Raw genomic sequence first — 19,501 nt, forward strand, 5'->3', positions numbered from 1 at the left:
TGAAGACCCTAGGTGTGGCCTCAGAATCCTTTTCATTACTGCCCTCCTGACAACCTTAACCAATTGATTAGAACTGACCCTAGAGATACACCTTATTTACCTTTCCTGTCATGAGCACATCTGGAAGTAAAGTTGTAAAATGAAAACTATGCATAAATTTAATGCCTCACTTATTACTTAGCTCACTTAGTTGTGATCAGACACCTTTATGGAAGCACCTGAGTTGGAGTTAAAAAGTAATTTCTTGCCAAACAAACAAGTCTTGCCGAGATACATTTCCAGGTATATACCATGATACCAAGTTCTGGGTAAGACCAATCCCATTTTGGACCTTGTTTCTCCAGAGGAACTCAACAATAACTGATAATCACCTGACAACTTCATCAGCCGAGCCAGCTGAGATGACACATTATGCAACGGTTACATAATTTTTGTTGTACTTACCTTCTATGGAGGCTTTCATCTGGAACTCTCCAATTGCTTTACACCCATTAATTAAACCTCACAATACATAGTGGAAGAAGAACTACTGCCTCTTTGCCTGAAATTGTGGAACCGCTCACCAGTGGAGTTTCCAGAACATGAAGTCACATTATTGTCTCTGATGGATCTGAAAACACAACCAGAATGTAGCTTGGCACCATGCCTCAGATAAAACTGAAATATTGTTCTGGATCCAAAATGGTATCTTATTTTACAAATCCTATAACACCATTTTGGATCCAGAACAATGTTTCGGTTTTACCTGAGGCATGGTCCCAAGCTACATTCTGGTTTTGTTTTCAGGTCCATCAGTGACAATAATGTGACTTCATTAATCGAAGCCTCGAAGAGCTAGAGAGTTGAGGGTATATGCAAGTGAGTCAGTATAATGATTGATCAATAGGATACATAGAGAAGAAAGTGAGGGCACAAGGGTGGGAAAGGACAGTGAAAATGTGATGGGGAGAATGGATTGAAAATCTGGGTCAAAAGTTAATGGATTGAAAACATCTGGGCCAAGGGATTACTGGAATTGGAGTTTATAGGGAGTGAGCTACAAGGATGGAGGTGATAATTAGAGATTATGGAGGGTTTGGAGTCATTGATCAAAATTATGCCATGGGAGGACCAGGCATAAGGTAGAGTAGGAGAAAACAGGTATGAAGATAAACATCAAAGAACTGAGAAGCCAAGATACTAGAAATATTATCTGTGTATGTTGTAATTTCAAAAATTTATTTTGGGAGTCATGTTGATAAGAGTTACCCTCAGCCAAGAGTTGAAAAACCTTTAGAGAATTTGAGGAAGTGTTCCAAGGGAGTGGTAAATGACTTCCACAAAGAGAGACAGTAGGAAGTATGGATTGATAATATGAGACTCAAATCTGTGACTCTTTAAGGAGAAGGGAGAGAAAAAGCCTTGAAGCAGCAATGAGGAACAAGAAATTCACCACCTCATCTTTGACACAAATAGCCATCACTTGAGATTGCCATATAGAAAGTGAGGTTTCAGGAGTGTCCCAGGTTTCAGTTCAGCAAGGAGGTGAGGGAACATTAAAGACTTTGCTATTGATGACTTTGAATAAGAGGGCCTAGTTGAAAGCATCTCAAATAGTTGGGAGGGAGTGGGAGAGGATCACAAAGGCAATTCCCATTTCCCTAGAACTAGAGGATCAAAATCTGAGTAAGGAATGATCTGGAAATTCTGGTCTTCTTGAAGTAACTGATATGTACGCAGTTAAGGGGCAGAATGAATTAGTCCTGAGGGACCCACTTGTGAGTGATGACGGAGGGAAAGGTGTGTGTGTGTAGGCTATGGGGATGGGGGCATCTTGCCAAGATGGAGAGTTCTGGGCTCCCATTAGACTCCTGCTGATAGACGAGTTCTGAAGGGAAGCCTCTTATTGCTGGCACCTAAAACAATTTCCAACCCTGCAGTAGCTGACTGCTGGGAAATGATATTGCTCTCTTTAACAAGTACGTGATATCCCATTGTGTGGAAGTACCGCACAACTGATTCATTCCTGCATGATGGAGTATTCTGTTATACAAGTTTGCATCTTTTAGAACCCTGATTTCATTACAGAGTCTAACCTCATTAGATGGCTATTGCCCAGTTTATCAACTATGTAATCTATTTTGATATGAACTTAATTAAATGAAGTTACAACTATGTTTAAATACAATAAAATGGCAAAACTGGAAGATTGATAATATTATAACTTATTTTGCCACCTTTAGGAAAAGATCCAAGTGATTTATTAACCCTTTCTAAAAAAAAAAAAATCAAGGTGGGTAATTAGATAATCCTGTTATTTCTAATTTTTTTTTTTTCTGGATCTAAAGTTAGAATAACTAAGTAATAACCTTGTAGCAACAGAGTTTATTTGCTGAGTGCTCTCAGCACTGAGCCATGACCTGGAGAGGGTCAGAGTGAGGAGAGAAGGAGATGCCTAGGCTAGGTCTGTACACTCTGAAGAAGAATCTAGATTGGTTCCTTGGCTCAAAAGCAGGGGCAGGAGAAAAATCAAACGTATTCATGACCTGAAGGGGATTTTGGCATTAAGTTCATGGGCAGAAAATAACAATAAGTGGTTTTCTCATCCGTTTAGAGGACTATAAACAACATAAACATTTTGTAGAGAACAATGAAAACACATTGGGTTTAACTAAGCTGACAGTTCTAGAAGCTCTTAGCTGCAGAAAAGGGAAGACATTTTTGTGTTGTATCAGGAGAGAATCCTTATTTGTTTTTTAATGGCATTTGCAATCAAAACATTTATTGTAATCTACATTAAAATTCCAATATCCTTCTTTTACAGAAAAAGACTTTCAAAGAGTATGAATGCATTTTATACAAGGTTGAAGAACTTTTTAACGATGGGCTGATCAAAAGGGGGTGAAATGCCTTTTCCGTGATACATTTTTAATTGATGTAGTATTAAAGTATAAAAATCACGTGGCCAAGCATTTTTTCTTTTCTTTATAAACAATGTAATTATATCAACTTAAGAAAGTTAGTTTTTATCATTTCTCAATAACAATTAAGTTCAAACATTGAAAAAGAGAATCCTTATCAAGATACACCTAGGGTTGTTGTAAATCCCTTCTTTGAATGAATACTTTAAAGTTTAAACCAGTACAGTACAATCATTTCTTGCACATGGAGCTGTTGTGAGGATTTCATGAGTAAATATGTGAAAAACATTTAGTAGGGTGTCTGGCACATATGTGTCTGATGCATGATAGCTATTCATTGGAAGGAAATACACAATTTTGGAATCTCTCTTCAAGAAAAGAATACAAAATTATGAATATAAAAAGAGATACGAAAGTAAATGGAACAATCAAAAATTTACAAACTTTAGAAAGCTTCAAATACTACATAAAATCAAAATCCAGAAAAATAACAGTATTTTAATAACTAGATGTCTGACACATCTCTGTAGTGTTTTTGTCTTATACTTTTATCCATATTTTTTATTATCTCTGCATATGATGTTTAAAAAAATATTTCATAGAAAGACTAGAGAACTAATTCAGTCTTTCCTCTTCCTCTAGCACAGTTAACTGAAAAATTTTTTTTTATTATTGGCAGTTTTGAAAATCTTATTTCTGCTTCATAATTTATTATTGATAAAGCCATGTGCATTTTTAATATTGTTGGAACTTTGGGGAACTCTCTAGTGTGTTTCATATATGACTTGAAGTTTGTGAAATAATTTCCATAAAGTAGTTTCTGGCTCCATATATTTCAGACCTTATTTCTCTTTCGTTATCAGAGCTGGATACCATAGAACATGTGCATTTCATCATATATCCCCTGGCCTGGCACCTGAAAGAGTCAGCATGTGAACTGGAGGAGTTTCCTCAGAATCCATTGCTACATTAGGATAATTAGCAATAATTGAACAACACTTGGAAGTGCCTGCAAATCACATGAACATATCTCACTAAGCCCAAAATAAATGTATACCTGACTCAACATTCCATTAGTCAACTGTCAAAAACACTCGGCCACTCCAGCACCCAATATTTGGAAAAGTCAGAGATTCTGGCTATGTCTAGAGGAAGCTTTTAGACACATCAAAATTGTAAATATAAGCAATTTAATTATCCTGGGACTAACTGAGTATTTGCTTGAATTGTGGACCAAGAAGCATCATGCTTACCTCTGCATGTCCGTCTTCACAAATTCAGATATACTGGTCTAATAAAGGAAAAAAATAGTCTTTTCAGACAATTATTAGCATGTGTCAATATTTTATTAGAGTTTTACTACAAAAGAAAAGTTCTCTAAAAGACCAATGCAAAGATTTCGGTCTTGGTAGAGACATATAAGAAAAGAGAATGGTTAGTAATCATTTTTAGACTCCAAACAAAACAAAAATGGCGTCAGATCAAACGACTGTAGACTTTTTTTTTTTTTAACATCTTTATTGGAGTATAATTGCTTTACTATGTTGTGTTAGTTTCTGCCGTATAACAAAGTGAATCAGCTATACATATACATATATCCCCATATCCCCTCCCTCTTGCATCTCCCTCCCACCCTCCCTATCCCACCCCTCTAGGTGGTCAAAAAACACCGAGCTGATCTCCCTGTGCGATGCAGCTACTTCCCACTAGGTATCTATTTTACATTTGATACTGTACATATGTCAGTGTTCCTCTCTCACTTCATCCCAGCTTACCCTTCCCCCTCCCCATGTCCTAAAGTCCATTCTCTATATCTGTGTCTTTGTTCTTGTCCTTCCCCTAGATTCGTCAGAACCTTTTTTTTTTTTTTTAGATTCCATATATATCTGTGAGCATACGGTATTTGTTTTACTCTTTCTGACTTACTTCACTCTGCATGACAGAATCGAGGTCCATCCACCTCACTACAAATAACTCAATTTCGTTTCTTTTTATGGCTGAGTAGTATTCCATTGTATATATGTGCCACATCTTCTTTATCCATTTATCTGTCAATGGACACTTAAGTTGCTTCCATGTCCTGGCTATTGTAAATAGTGCTGCAACGAACATAGTGGTACATGACTCTTCTGAATTATGGTTTTCTCAGAGTATGTGCCCAGTAGTGGGATTGCTGGGTTGTATGGTAGTTTTACTTTTAGTTTTTTAAGGAGCCTCCATACTGTTCTCCATAGTGGCTGTATCAATTTACATTCCCACCAACAGAGCAAGAGGGTTCCCTTTTCTCCACACCCTCTCCAGCATTTACTGTTTGTAGATTTTTTGATAATGGCCATTCTGACCTGTGTGAGGTGATACCTCATTGTGGTTTTGATTTGCATTTCTTTAATGATTAGTGATGTTGAGCATCCTTTCATGTGTTTGTTGGCAATCTGTATATCTTCTTTGGAGAAATGTCTATTTAGGTCTTCTGCCCATTTTTGGACGGGGTTGTTTGTTTTTTTGATATTGAGCTGCATGGGTTGCTTGTAAATTTTGGAGATTAATCCTTTGTCAGTTGCTTTGTTTGCAAATATTTTCTCCCATTCTGAGGGTTTTCTTTTCATCTTGTTTATAGTTTCCTTTGCTGTGCAAAAGCTTTTAAGTTTCATTAGGTCCCATTTGTTTATTTTTGTTTTTATTTCCATTTCTCTAGGAGGTGGGTCAAAAAGCATCTTGCTGTGATTTATGTCACAGAGTGTTCTGCCTATGTTTTCCTCTAAGAGTTTTATAGTGTCTGGCCTTACATTTACGTCTTTAATCCATTTTGAGTTTATTTTTGTGTATGGTGTTAGGGAATGTTCTAATTTCATTCTTTTACATGTAGCTGTCCAGTTTTTCCAGCACCACTTACTGAAGAGGCTGTCTTTCCTCCATTGTATATTCTTGCCTCCTTATCAAAGATAAGGTAACCATATGTGCATGGGTTTATCTCTGGGCTTTCTATCCTGTTCCGTTGATCTATATTTCTGTTTTTGTGCCAGTACCATACTGTCTTGATTACTGTAGCTTTGTAGTATAGTCTGAAGTCAGGGAGCCTCATTCCTCCGGCGCAATTTTTCTTTCTCAAAATTGCTTTGGCTATTTGAGATCCTTTGTGTTGCCATACAAATTGTGAAATTTTTTGTTCTAGCTCTGTGAAAAATGCCATTGGTAGTTTGATAGGGATTGCATTGAATCTGTAGATTGCTTTGGGGAGTATAGTCATTTTCACAATGTTGATTCTTCCAATCCAAGAACATGGTGTATCTCTCCATCTGTCTGTATCGCCTTTAATTTCTTTCATCCGTGTCTTACAGTTTTCTGCATACAGGTCTTTTGTCTCCTTAAGTAGGTTTATTCCTAGGTATTTTATTCTTTTTGTTGCAATGGTAAATGGGAGGGGAGTGTTTCCTTAATTTCTCTTTCAGATTTTTCATCATTAGTGTATAGGAATGAAAGAGATTTCTGTACATTAATTTTGTATCCTGCTACTTTACCAAATTCGTTGATTAGCTCTAGTAGTTTTCTGGTAGCATCTTTAGGATTTTCTATGTATAGTATCATGTCATCTGCAAACAGTGACAGTTTTACTTCTTCTTTTCCAATTTGCATTCCTTTTATTTCTTTTTCTTCTCTGATTGCTGTGGCTAAAACTTCCAAAACAATGTTGAATAATAGTTGTGAGAGTGGGCAACCTTGTCTTGTTCCTGATCTTAGAGGAAATGGTTTCAGTTTTTCAACATTGAGAATGATGTTGGCTGTGGGTTTGTTGTATATGGCCTTTATTATGTTGAGACAGGTTCCCTCTATGCCTACTTTCTGGAGGGTTTTTTATCATAAATGGGTGTTGAATTTTGTCAAAAGCTTTTTCTGCATCTAATGAGATGATCATATGTTTTTTCTCCTTCAATTTCTTAATATGGTGTATCACATTGATTGATCTGCATATATTGAAGAATCCTTGCATTCCTGGGATAAACCCCACTTGATCATGGTGTATGATCCTTTTAATGTGCTGTTGGATTCTGTTTGCTAGTATTTTGTTGAGGATTTTTGCATCTATGTTCATCAGTGATATTGGCTGTAGTTTTCTTCTTTTGTGACATCTTTGTCTGGTTTTGTTATCAGGGTGATGGTGGCCTCATAGAATGAGTTTGGGAGTGTTCCGCCCTCTGCTATATTTTGGAAGAGTTTGAGAAGGATAGGTGTTAGCTCTTCTCTGAATGTTTAATAGAATTCTCCTGTGAAGCCATCTGGTCCTGAGCTTTTGTTTGCTGGAAGATTTTTCATCACAGTTTCAATTTCAGTGCTTGTGATTGGTCTGTTTATGTTTTCTATATCTTCCTGGTTCAGTCTCAGAAGGTTGTGCTTTTCTAAGAATTTGTCCATCTCTTCCAGGTTGTCCATTTTATGGCATATAGTTGCTTGTAGTAATCTCTCATGATCCTTTGTATTTCTGCAGTGTCAGTTGTTACTGCTCCTTTTTCATTTCTAATTCTGTTGATTTGAGTCTTCTCCCTTTTTTTCTTGATGAGTCTGGCTAATGGTTTATCAATTTGTTTATCTTCTCAAAGAACCAGCTGTTAGTTTTATTGATCTTTGCTATGGTTTCCTTCATTTCTTTTTCATTTCTTTCTGATCTGATCTTTATGATTTCTTTCCTTCTGCTAACTTCGGGGTTTTTTGATTCTTCTTTCTCTAATTTCTTTAGGTGTAAGGTTAGGTTGTTTATTTGAGATTTTTCTTGTTTCTTGAGGTAGGGTTGTATTGCTATAAAATTCCCTCTTAGAACTGCTTTTGCTGCACCCCGTAGGTTTTGGGTTGTTGTGTTTACGTTGTCATTTTTTTCTAGGTATTTTTGTATTTTCTCTTTGACTTCTTCAGCGATCTCTTGGTTATTTAGTGGCGTATTGTTTAGCCTCCATGTGTTTGTATTTTTTACAGTTTTTTTCCTGTAATTGATATCTATTCTTATAGCATTTTGGTCGGGAAAGGTACTTGACATGATTTCAATTTTCTTAAAGTTACCAAGGCTTGATTTGTGGCCCAAGATATGATCTATCCTGAAGAATGTTCCATGAGACTTGAGAAGACTGTGTATTCTTTCATTTTTGGGTGGAATGTCCTATAAATATCCATTAAGTCCATCTTGTCTAATATGTCATTTAAAGCTTGTGTTTCCTTATTTATTTTCATTTTGGATCATCTGTCCATTGGTGAAAGTGGGGTGGTAAAGTCCCCTACTATGATTGTGTTACTGTCGATTTCCCTTTTTATGGTTATTAGCATTTGCCTTATATATTGAGGTGCTCCCTTGTTGGGTGCATAAATATTTACAATTGTTATATCTTCTTGGATTGATCCCTTGATCATTATGTAGTGTCCTAATTTGTCTCTTGTAATAGTCTTTATTTTAAAGTCTATTTTGTGTGATATGAGAATTGCTACTGCAGCTTTCTTTTATTTCCATTTGCAAAGAATATCTTTTCCCATCTCCTCACTTTCAGTCTGTATGTGTCCCTACGTCTGAAGTGTGTCTCTTGTACACAGCATATATATGGGTCTTGTTTTTGTATCTATTCAGCCAGTCTATGTCTTATGGTTGGAACATTTAATCCATTTACATTTAAGGTAATTATTGATATGTATGTTCCTATTACCATTTTCTTAATTGTTTTCCATTTGTTTTTGTAGGTCTTTCCCTTCTCTTGTGTATCCTGCCTAGAGAAGTTTCTTTAGCATTTGTTGTAAAACTGGTTTGGTGGTGCTGAATTCTCTTAACTTTTGCTTGTCTGTAAATGTTTTAGTTTCTCCATCAAATCTGAATGAGATACTTGCTGGATAGAGTAGGTTGTAGGTTTTTCCCTTTCAACACTTTAAATATGTCCTGCCACTCCCTTCTGGCTTGCAGAGTTTCTGCTGAAAGATCAGCTGTTAACCTTATGGAGATTCCCTTGTATGTTATTTGTTGCTTTTCCCTTGCTGCTTTTAATATTTTTTCTTTGTATTTAATTTTTGATAGTTTGATTAATATGTGTCTTGGCATGTTTCTCCTTGGATTTATCCTGTATGGGACTCTCTGCACTTTCTGGACTTGATTGACTATTTCCTTTCCCATGTTAGGGAGGTTTTCAACTATAATCTCTTCAAATATTTTCTCAGACCCTTTCTTTTTCTCTTCGTCTTCTGGGAGCCCTATAATTCGAATGTTGATGCGTTTAATGTTGTCCCAGAGGTCTCTGAGACTGTCCTCAATTCTTTTCATTCTTTTTTCTTTATTCTGCTCTGCGATAGTTATTTCCACTATTTTATCTTCTAGGTCACTTATCCATTCTTCTGCCTCAGTTATTCTGCTATTGATTCCTTCTAGTGTATTTTAATTTCATTTATTGTGTTGTTCATCATTGTTTGTTTGCTCTTTAGTTCTTCTAGGTCCTTGTTAAACGTTTCTTGTGTTTTCTCTATTCTATTTCCAAGATTTTGGATTATCTTTACTATCATTCCTCTGAATTCTTTTTCAGGTAGACTGCCTATTTCCTCTTCGTTTGTTTGGTCTGGTGGGTTTTTACCTTGCTTCTTCACCTGCTGCATATTTCTCTGTCTTCTCATTTTATTTAACTTACTATGTTTGGGGTCTCCTTTTTCACAGGCTGCAGGTTCGTAGTTCCCATTGTTTTTTGTATCTGCCCCCAGTGGGTGAGGTTGGTTCAGTGGCTTGTTTAGGCTTCCTGGTAGAGGGGACTGGTGCCTCTGTTCTGATGGGTGTGGCTGGATCTTGTCTTTCTGGTGGGCAGGGCTGCGTCTGGTGGTTTGTTTTGGGGCGTCTGTGAACTTAGTATGATTTTAGGCAGCCTCTCTGCTAATGGGTGGGGTTGTGTTCCTGTCTTACTAGTTGTTTGGCATGGGGCATCCAGCACTGGAGCTCGCTGGCCATTGGGTGGAGCCGGGTCTTCACGTTGAGACAGAGATCTCTGGGAGAGCTCTTGCTGATTGATAGTATGTTGGGCCAGGAAGTCTCTGGTGGTCCAATGTCCTGAACTCGGCTCTCCCACCTCAGAGGCTCAGGGTTGACACCAGGCTGGAGCACTTAGACCCCATCAGCCATGCGGCTCAGAAGAAAAGGGAGAAAAAAAGAAGGAAAAAATAATAATAATAAATTTTAAAAATTATTAAAATAAAAACAAAAATAATAATAAAAGACAAAAGAAGAGAGCAACAAAGCCAATAAACAAATCCACCTATGATAACAAACCCTAAAAACTAAACTAAGATAAACATAAAAATCAGAAACAAATCGGTTGCAGACAGCAAACCCCACATCTACAGTTGCTCCCAAAGTCCACCACCTCAATTTTGGGATGATTCGTTGTCTCTTCACAGATGCAGTGTACATCAAGTTGATTGTGGGGATTTAATTGGCTGCTCCTGAGGCTGCATGGAGAAATTTCCCTTCCTCTTCTTTGTTCCCACAGCTCCTGAGGTTCAGCTTTGGTTTCGGCCCCTCTTTGCATGTAGGTTGCCCTCAGGCTTCTGTTCCCACCCAGACAGAATAGGGTTAAAGCAGCAGCTGATTAGGGGGCTCTTGCTCATTCAGGCTGGGGTGAGGGAGGGGTACAGTAGTTACAATCGGAATGCCAGGTGTGCCTGAGGTCGCAGAAGCCTATGTGACGTTGCAACAGCCTGAGGTGCACTGTGTGTTCTCCCAGGGAACTTGTCCCTGGTCATGGGACCCTGGCAGTCGCGGGCTGCATAGGCTTCTTGGGGGAGGGTTGTGGATAGTGCCCTTGCTTGCACACAGGATTCTTGGTGGCTGTAGCAGCAGCGTTAGCGTTTCTTGCCTGTCTCTGGGTCCGATCTGATAGCCGCGGCTCGTGCCTGTCTCTGGAGCTCGTTTAGGAAGTGCTCTGCCTTCTGTGGGCACACTGGGGAGGAATCCCCTCTCGTCGTGCACCCCAAAACAATGGTCTCTTGCCTCTTAGGCAGTTCCAGACTTTTCCCTGGACTCCTTCCCAGCTGGCTGTGGCGCAGTAGCCCCCATCAGGCTGTGTTCACGCAGCCAACCCCAGTCCTCTCCCTGGGATCTGACCTCCGAAGCCCAAGCCTCAGCTCCCAGCCCCCACCGCCCCCCAGCAGGTGAGCAGACAAGCATCTCAGGTTGGTGAGTGCTGGTCGGCACCAATCCTCTGTGTGGGAATCTCTCCACTTTGCCCTCTGCACCCCTGTTCCTGTGCTCTCCTCCATGGCTCCAAAGCTTCCCCCCTGCCACCCACCGTCTCCGCCAGTGAAGGGGCTTCCTAGTGTGTGGAAACTTTTCCTCCTTCACAGCCCCCTCCCAGAGGTGCAGGTCCCATCCCTATTCTTTTGTCTCTGTTTTTCCTTTTTTGTTTTGCCCTACCCAGGTACATGGGGATTTTTTTGCCTTTTGGGAATTGTGAGGTCTTCTGGTAGTGTTCAGTAGGTGTTCTCTAGGAGTTGTTCCACATGTAGATGTATTTTTGATGTCTTTGTGGGGAGGAAGGTGATCTCCATGTCTTACTCCTCTGCCATCTTGAAAGTCCCCCCAAAAGACTGTAGACTTCTGATTGATGGACTGCTCGGTGTTTGAGCAGCTAACCTCCCAGAAGTTCTCAGTCTCATTTAGGTCTATTAGAAATTTGCTTAAACCTTTTGTCTATAATGCTAATTTCTTCCCAGAAGGATGTTGCAAATTATGTAGCTCAAAAAGTTCTATCCCAAACCATGTTTAAAAATAATTTTTCCTTTGGCATAGAGAAAGGTCAGTGTTTGGATCTGGGTGTGAATTTCAGCCAAGGGACTTCCTCAGGTAACTTAACCTCCAGGAGTTTCGATTTGCTTCTCTACTGAAGGAGATTAATAATCTTTATTTCACCTGGGTTGTTGTGGAAATAATAGGAGTCAATTAAAATCATCTAGCACAAAGTCTGGGATCTTGAAGGTGCTCAGTAAATACTAGTTCTCTTCTTCCTCTTTGGGACTATGATGCAACTCATTTTCATTTTTTTTGTATGCTCTCTCTGAGAATAGACAAACATCGTGCTCTCAAAAAATAATTTCGAATTGAATTATTTACTCTAGAGGCAGCTTTACCATCTTAAATACAAAAGAAGAAAAAGAACAATATAAGCTGTTTGCTGTGTCACCAGCAAAAGATGGAAAGTGTTATGACAATTATGACTGAATTTTTATAAAAGTGAAACAATCAAAATATAAATAATTGACAATAGCCCATATTTCCTGCAGAAAAATATACAGTATCTTTATACAATGTAAGCCAAGAACTTTGTCTACAAAGTTCCCTATGTATAACAACGAACAGAATGTTGAAAAAAATGGGTTATTATAATTTATTATACTCTTAAAATGAATTAAGCATAGTTAGACCACTTACAAATTATACCTCAGTTAATTTGTACAACACTGCCATAAAGACAATTTTACTATTCTTGTTTTTAAGTTGTGAAAACAAAGGCTTATCATTGTTTAGTCATTTGTCCAAGGTCACACAATTAGAAAAGAATACAGGCAACTCTCAAACCCAGAACATTTGTACCCCAAGCCATGCTCTTTCTCCAGCACCACATTGCCATTCCTAGATGGTCTTTTGAGGGTCATTATAACTTGATCAAGAAGATAAATTGTATTTATTATAAAAGTGAAGTTAGTAATTTCTTATAGTGTCATCATTCATCTACGGTGCTAAGTACAGTTCTAAGTATCCAGTTCTAGGGGGATGCTTATAAAGTGAGCAAATATTTAAGAGTTTTTAAGGCTCTGTACTGGCCAATCAGAATGGATATAGACTTTAGTTCTGGAGCACTTTCCTGGAGGCCAGTGCTGTTCCAAGGGTTAATTCTACATATACTTCATCCTGCTGAAGGTTTCCTAGGGAAGAAGGGCCAGCCTGTGAGGAATATGACACCTTTAGAGGGTTCAGTTATGAATCAGTTTTTTCTTTTTTCTGTCATAAATGAACAACCTATATGGCTATATCTCTGAGTATCAGAGATATATCAGTCCTAAGTATACTTCTTAAGAAAAATACTTTGGATGGGATTACCTAAATTGCAATCGTGACTATTTATGAATGGTGGAATTGTAGGTGACTTCTGTTCTTTACAGTTTAATTCACTCATTCAGCATACATTTATTGAAAGCCTATTAAATGGCAGGCCCTCCTAGACTCCTGTATTTCAGAAGTGAATAATACAGGAGTTGTTCCAGTTATTTTTGTTGGTGTTACATTTATAATCAGCAAATGTTCAACAGAGTTAAGTAAAGAAAGTATATCAAATAGTTGAATGGTAAGATGAGGAAAAGTCCTGAGAAAAATCAATACAGAACTTTAAAAAGATTACATTGTATTTATAAAAAAATACATGGCGAAAAGCTGACAGCTTATTTGTGCAGACATCTAATTGTTTAGCAATTCAGTTGAGAGTATCCATTTTAATGTGAACAAATGCTACTGAATGTGTATTTAATGTACAAATGCCAATACCATACTGACAGGAAGAGTTAGCTTAGAGAGACACATTACATCAAATTTAAGAGTCTGCTCTGGTCAAGACTGTAGTGAGAGTTCTCCTATTTTAATATAGCACGGTGCTATTTATGTGTAGCTTCTTCTTTCTAAATGAAATTGCTTAGGGGAAAAATTATGAAGTCTGATTTTAGAAATTGGTGAAGATTTTCAGTGATTATAGTTCAAATGCTGGCTTTCTCATGTTCTTAGAACCCAGATGCTTGTTATTTTATTTCTTACTTAGTGTTTTTAGAGAGAGAGAAGAAGGAGAGGGAAATTGGAAGTAAAGTTAGAGAGAGATTCCATGTCCTTAGACAAAGAGGAAATTAAACAGTACAAGTAGGTCTTGACTAGCCAGTTCTATAACTAACCAGTTGAGGCTGTGTCAAGTACAGTTCAGCCCAAATATTCAAAATCTGCTGTTTCACACATATGTATAGGCTCTTTATATTGATTAGTCTACTAATCAGTAGTCGACTAGACACTCATGCAGAAAACTCTACTAATTGTATTGCTGTAAGGCATTAACCAGAAAATCAGTAACTTACCCTAGGCAGGGAAATTTAAAATGTCCCACACTCATGGGCCTTCTATTAATTGTAGAACCTGTTTAGTGAGGTTTCTATTTCTAACTCATGTACAGTGATGTTGCAATATCATGTGGGGAAAGCGCATTATGCTTGCAGATGTTGCTGAAAACAAATCTAGGGAATGGAGGATTCTTTAGTAGTTCTTGGGTGTTGTACAAATTGGCTATGGCAGTGAGGTTGCTCTGATATACTCTCGTTTCAGCTGGGTCTCCTTTTGAGAAAGCTTTAAATTTTTATCTCTTCTGATGAAAACAATACTTGGAATTCTTTTTTGGGTTCCATATTCAGACATACTTAAATTCATTTGTGTTTGGAATTGACCTCTTGCCCCTGTTGCCCCTCTCATTAGCCACTCCCCCACCTTGAAGTACAGTGAAGTAGTTTTTTAAACTTTTTAAACAATAATTATTTTTCCAAATAAAATTGAACATGATTGCTCAATATATATATTTAAAAAAGAAGGGCATTCTCTGGTGAGGGACTCTCTTTCTTCCAATGTCTTTAGTGAAATTCCATAGAGCGTAATTTGAAAACCTCTAGAATAATGCAAAGAACACTCCCCCAGGAGTTAGTCACAATCACTGAATTCTATTCAGTAATTCAGTTCAATTTAACAAACTTTTACTGAGCATTTTCAGTGTGCCAAGTACTAAAAATGCTAAGGAAAAAAGGGCCTCAAGAAACTTACCTTCAAGTGTGGGGAAAAGCAGGTACAGAAAAAAGTGTAATAAACTGTTGTAGATGCTTTGGCAGATTTCTGGACAAGGTCAGTGATGTATGTCAGTGACTCTGGGCCTTGTTGTCTGTGAATTTAAAATAACTTGGAACAAACTACATACAGAATCTTACCTCTCTTACATACTTGACCCTATGATTCTGTTACTCTGTGCCATTGACTTTAGATCACAGAGGAAAGCCACTGGAAATGGACATGAGAAATGGAAGTACAAGGGATGGATGCGGCGTGTGCATCTTTGAAATTTTTGTAACGTTGAGAAAAGTATGTCATTATAGTCAGAGAGGTAGGAGTGAAAAAATAAATACAATGCATAGTTGCTAAGGAGCAGAATTCTGGGGTATCATCTTCAGATTTTCCAAAATACTCTCTACCTCCATTGATGCACACGAAGCCCTGCTTTCCCCTGACAACAAAGTTCCTTTTTCCACTGAAGGCCTCTTATCTCCAGCTTCATCTCCAACCCAGTTTCACAAGATCAAGATCATGCTATTGTAACAAAAATCTCTGCTTATTTATTCCAATAAAAAGAATCACTCTTGGACTTCCCTGGTGGCGCAGTGGTTAATAATCTACCTGACAACGCAGGGAACACGGTTTCGAGCCCCGGTCTGGGAAGATCCCACATGCCATGGAGCAGCTAAGCCCATGTGCCACAAATACTGAGCCTGAGCTCTACAGCCCGTGAGCCACAACTACTGAGCCTGTGTGCCACAACTACTGAAGCCCACGCTCTAGGGCCTGTGCTCCACAACAAGAGAAGCCACTGCAATGAGAAGCACGTGCACTGCAACGAAGAATAGCCCCCGCTCACCACAACTAGAGAAAGCCCGCATGCAGCAACGAAGACCCCATGCAGCCAAAAATAAATTTATAGAAAAAAAATCACTCTCCATCAGGAGTGCATGCTGATAGCAGTTACACAGATAGGGAGAAGAGGGTAAGGGAAAAAACATTCCAGCTGTATAAATTTAATACATATGTAGTTAATTTTAATTATTTAATAATAGGATATGAATGCATCAATACAAGGAGAAAGGCAATGATGACAGAGTGGGATATGGTCAGGTAAAGAATTGTAATAATAATAATAATATTATTATTTATAGCCACAGTCTTCCTGGAGTTTTGGAAAAGGAGAAGAAGTACACTGACCTATACTTGGGACCTTATTGAATGGGAAGAAGAGGAGGTAAGATGTTAAGAAACCAGGAGATAAGGAAACTGGAATAACATATGGCACAGAAAATCATTCACTGTCCTTAAAGTCCAAGCAGGACGCAGCTAAACACCATTCAATTTTTAGTTAACTTTTTTTACTAACAAGATTCTTATTTTATGAAGACAGTAAAGATCAATGATGAAATGTGTAATTTTTTCAAAGCACTTCTATGATGTTTCCTTAAATCGCATTAGTGGAAAACCGTGCTAATTAAAATATAGTTTAGGGTTAAATAAACCCTAAAATAACTTTCATCTAATTTTTTACAATTTGCTTCTTTGCCAAGACTTGATATAAAAGTAGGCCAAATTCCAGAAATTTATTAAATATTGGATTTTTAAAAAATTTATGACAGATATTTAGTTAACTTTAGTTTTTCTCATAGGAAACACTTCGTCCCCAGTTTGAAGCAAAGTATTACAAGATGGAGAGAGTGAATCCCATCAGTGGAAAACCTGAGCCGCATCAGCCTTCCTCAGACAAAGTCACTCGTCTTCTTGTTTCTATCTCAGGAATATTCTTCATGGTAAAGTATAACCATAAATCTCAGAATGTGGGATTCCAGGTTTAGAAAGACGTTCTAGGATACCAACTCATTTTGTGACACTGAGGATGTAAGAAACTGTATCCTGTTCACTACCTTGGTAGTACATACATACTGTTAAACAAAATAAAAATCACAGCAGGTCACAGAATAATTACAAAGGAAGTTTGTGCATATCCCTAAATAAAACACTCTTTGGGAGAAACAAAGATCATCTAAGATAAAATGGAAATGATATGGTCATCCTAAAATTAGATATTTTGTTTCAAAACCAAACATTCATGTGAAAGTGGAGATTTGAACAGCATATCCCACTGAAACAACTGAATCTTATACCATTTATTTTGACTCTAATGAAACTTAGTTCCTTAAAGGAAATTTTAAATTTACATATGCTTTCTTGGAAAAGTAAATTTCTTTAGCTTTTGGGGTCAGTGTATTGGATCTATGGTGTTGCTTTTGTTTTGTTAATGATGCACAATGTGGACGTCTCCTCTGGTCTCCCATATTGTAGATTTCTCTGGTGATCACTGCAGTGTTTGCAGTCGTGGTGTATCGCCTGATTGTCATGGAACAGTTTGCATCATTCAAGTGGAATTTCATCAAACAACACTGGCAGTTTGCAACTTCTGCTGCTGCAGTCTGTATCAATTTTGTGATCATTATGGCACTGAATCTTGTAAGTGTTTACAAATTTTTCAATAGGTGTACAAGGAGTGGGTAAAGGACAGAACTGTGTTTCCTTTATACTTGGATTGGATTTACAGGAAGCCAAAATAAGACCTAGTATCATTTCTGGCAAAGACAATTTGGCTTAGCAGAAAATATTTCATTTATGTGGTTTACATGATGGATTTTTAAAAAATTAAAATCAATGATAGTTGTATTGTCTTCCTTGCTCTTTGGGTTTAGAGTTTTGTTTAGCGACAACTTCCACTCATCGAGTATCTAGTGTGTGCTAGAAATGGTGCTATGCTCTTTTCATTCAGATAAGGGATTGTTTGGATTAGAAAGCCATTCCAACAAACTCAACCTCAGAGGAGAATTTATTGGAAAGATATAGGAAATTCTGTTTGAAAGTGTAGCCTTGTTATCTCCAAGACCGCATGTGAAATGGAAAACAGTCAGACAACTACTCCATTTTTATTCCTCTGGGACTAAGTTTTTTTTTTCCTTCCTTCCCTCCCTCCCTCCCTCTTCCTATGTTTTTCTCTCCCTCTCTCTATCTTCTTTCCCTCTCTCTTTCTCTTTTCCTTTCTTTCTACCTCTTTTTCCAATGATTCTATTTGCATATCTGCTCCATTCTATCAGGAAGAGACTATCTGCCTACCCATGGCCTCCCTTTCAGAGTCTGGTATACTGTTGCATTGCTATGCTTTTGTTATTTTCATTGGCTCTAAATTCATGACCATGTTAGTCAATTTCTGTAGTTTATTTAACTTAGATCGTCCAGTGTTTCAATGTGCTAGTTTCTCAGAGAGAGCATCTGATTGGTTCAATTTCACATATACCAAGTGACTTATGAACCAAACGTCTATGGCTGAGAGGACAATATTATGCTTAGGTCTACCTCTTCAGCAAGATCTGTGGATGGGGCCCCATTTTCTCTGAAGACAGGAGGCACTTATTGGCACATTTAGAATAATATCTTTCCTTTAATTCTTCCAACAACACCACAAGGTCAATATTTTCTCCATTATGTAAATGAGGAAGCTGAAATTCAGAGAGCTTAAATAACTTGTCCCAGAGTATGCATATAGTAAGTGTTAGTGCTTATATATTTACATGATGAGATAATTCATATAGAGGGCTGACCAATGCACAAACAATGACGTTGATAACATAAACAGGTAATATGCATTTGGTTCCAAACGTGGATTGATACTGATGTTACATGGTTAGTCGGGAGGGGACCGGAACCATTTGTTATTTAACTTTAAAATTATCAGAGATGTTCTTAAGAGAAAATAAATAGTCACTGAGAAATGGGTAAATATTAATGCAAGGACAATAGTTAATATTTTCTACTGGAGTCTCCTTTCTTCAGGTTTAGGTTAATTTGCAGAAGAAGAATGTTGTTTACTGTATCTCCAAATAAGCCATACAGTATTTTAATTTATGCTTTTGACTCATAAAGTGAACAATAAACATTGAAAAAAGACAGTGCTAGGATTGAGAGGCTTGTGTGGTAGCCTATATAAGGAAGTATATGTTGTGCATTGCACAAAGTCACCACATTGAAGGAGGAACCATTCACAGCAAGGACATTGTGGATTCTTATATTTATGGTTTTTATATTAACTATTCTGGCAGATAGGGAAAGAAATTGTTTCTAACAAAACCAGTGTATTGTGGCAGTTTTCCAGTGGACAGAGGTTATTGTGGTTGATCTCGTTATCTAAGCAAAAAGAAGCTAAGTGGTTAATGTATTTATTTCTAGGTAATACTAGCAATCAGCTAGTCTGATTTTAAATTGATCCAATTTCTTATCCTTAGTAGGTTGGTTGAATTTTAAATTTTAATATTATTTAAGTACATGGCATACAGTTATGGAAGAAGGATATACAATTTCACTTGATTTCCATTGGAACACACCTGCATTTTGAAGAGTGACAATAAAATGTTAATAGTGGTTGTATCTCAGGATAATATTTGATTTAATATATATTTTTTCTGTTCATTCAAATATTTATCTCTATATGTAGGTTTTGATTTATAATCAGAAAAAAATAGCCTTTACTTTTAAAACATTCTACCATGATATAAAATTTGGAACAAATTAGAATTGGAATGTACTTTATTTTTACTTTATATATGAGTTACCCATAAAACCCCAGCCACCTAGGTAGCAACTTTGGGTCATTTTTTAAATTTCGTCTTTCACCAAGTAAGGAGCAGGCTTATCAATGGCTAACATCCCAGGACACACACTCACACTCTCTTTC

The 19,501-nt window shown here is 37.5% G+C and overlaps 1 protein-coding gene across 1 annotated transcript in view; it reads left to right on the forward strand.

Moving 5' to 3' along the window:
* Positions 1-19,501, forward strand: part of ANO3 (anoctamin 3) — a 117,147-nt gene that overhangs the window by 65,848 nt on the left and 31,798 nt on the right. The window contains exons 11-13 of the mRNA XM_068554562.1: positions 15,900-15,982; positions 16,398-16,538; positions 17,071-17,235. Of these exons, the coding sequence (XP_068410663.1) occupies positions 15,900-15,982; positions 16,398-16,538; positions 17,071-17,235 (389 nt within the window). The remainder of the gene's footprint in view (positions 1-15,899; positions 15,983-16,397; positions 16,539-17,070; positions 17,236-19,501) is intronic.

The sequence above is a fragment of the Eschrichtius robustus genome, chromosome 11, assembly GCF_028021215.1.
Source record: "Eschrichtius robustus isolate mEscRob2 chromosome 11, mEscRob2.pri, whole genome shotgun sequence".
Classification (NCBI taxonomy): Eukaryota; Metazoa; Chordata; class Mammalia; order Artiodactyla; family Eschrichtiidae; genus Eschrichtius; species Eschrichtius robustus.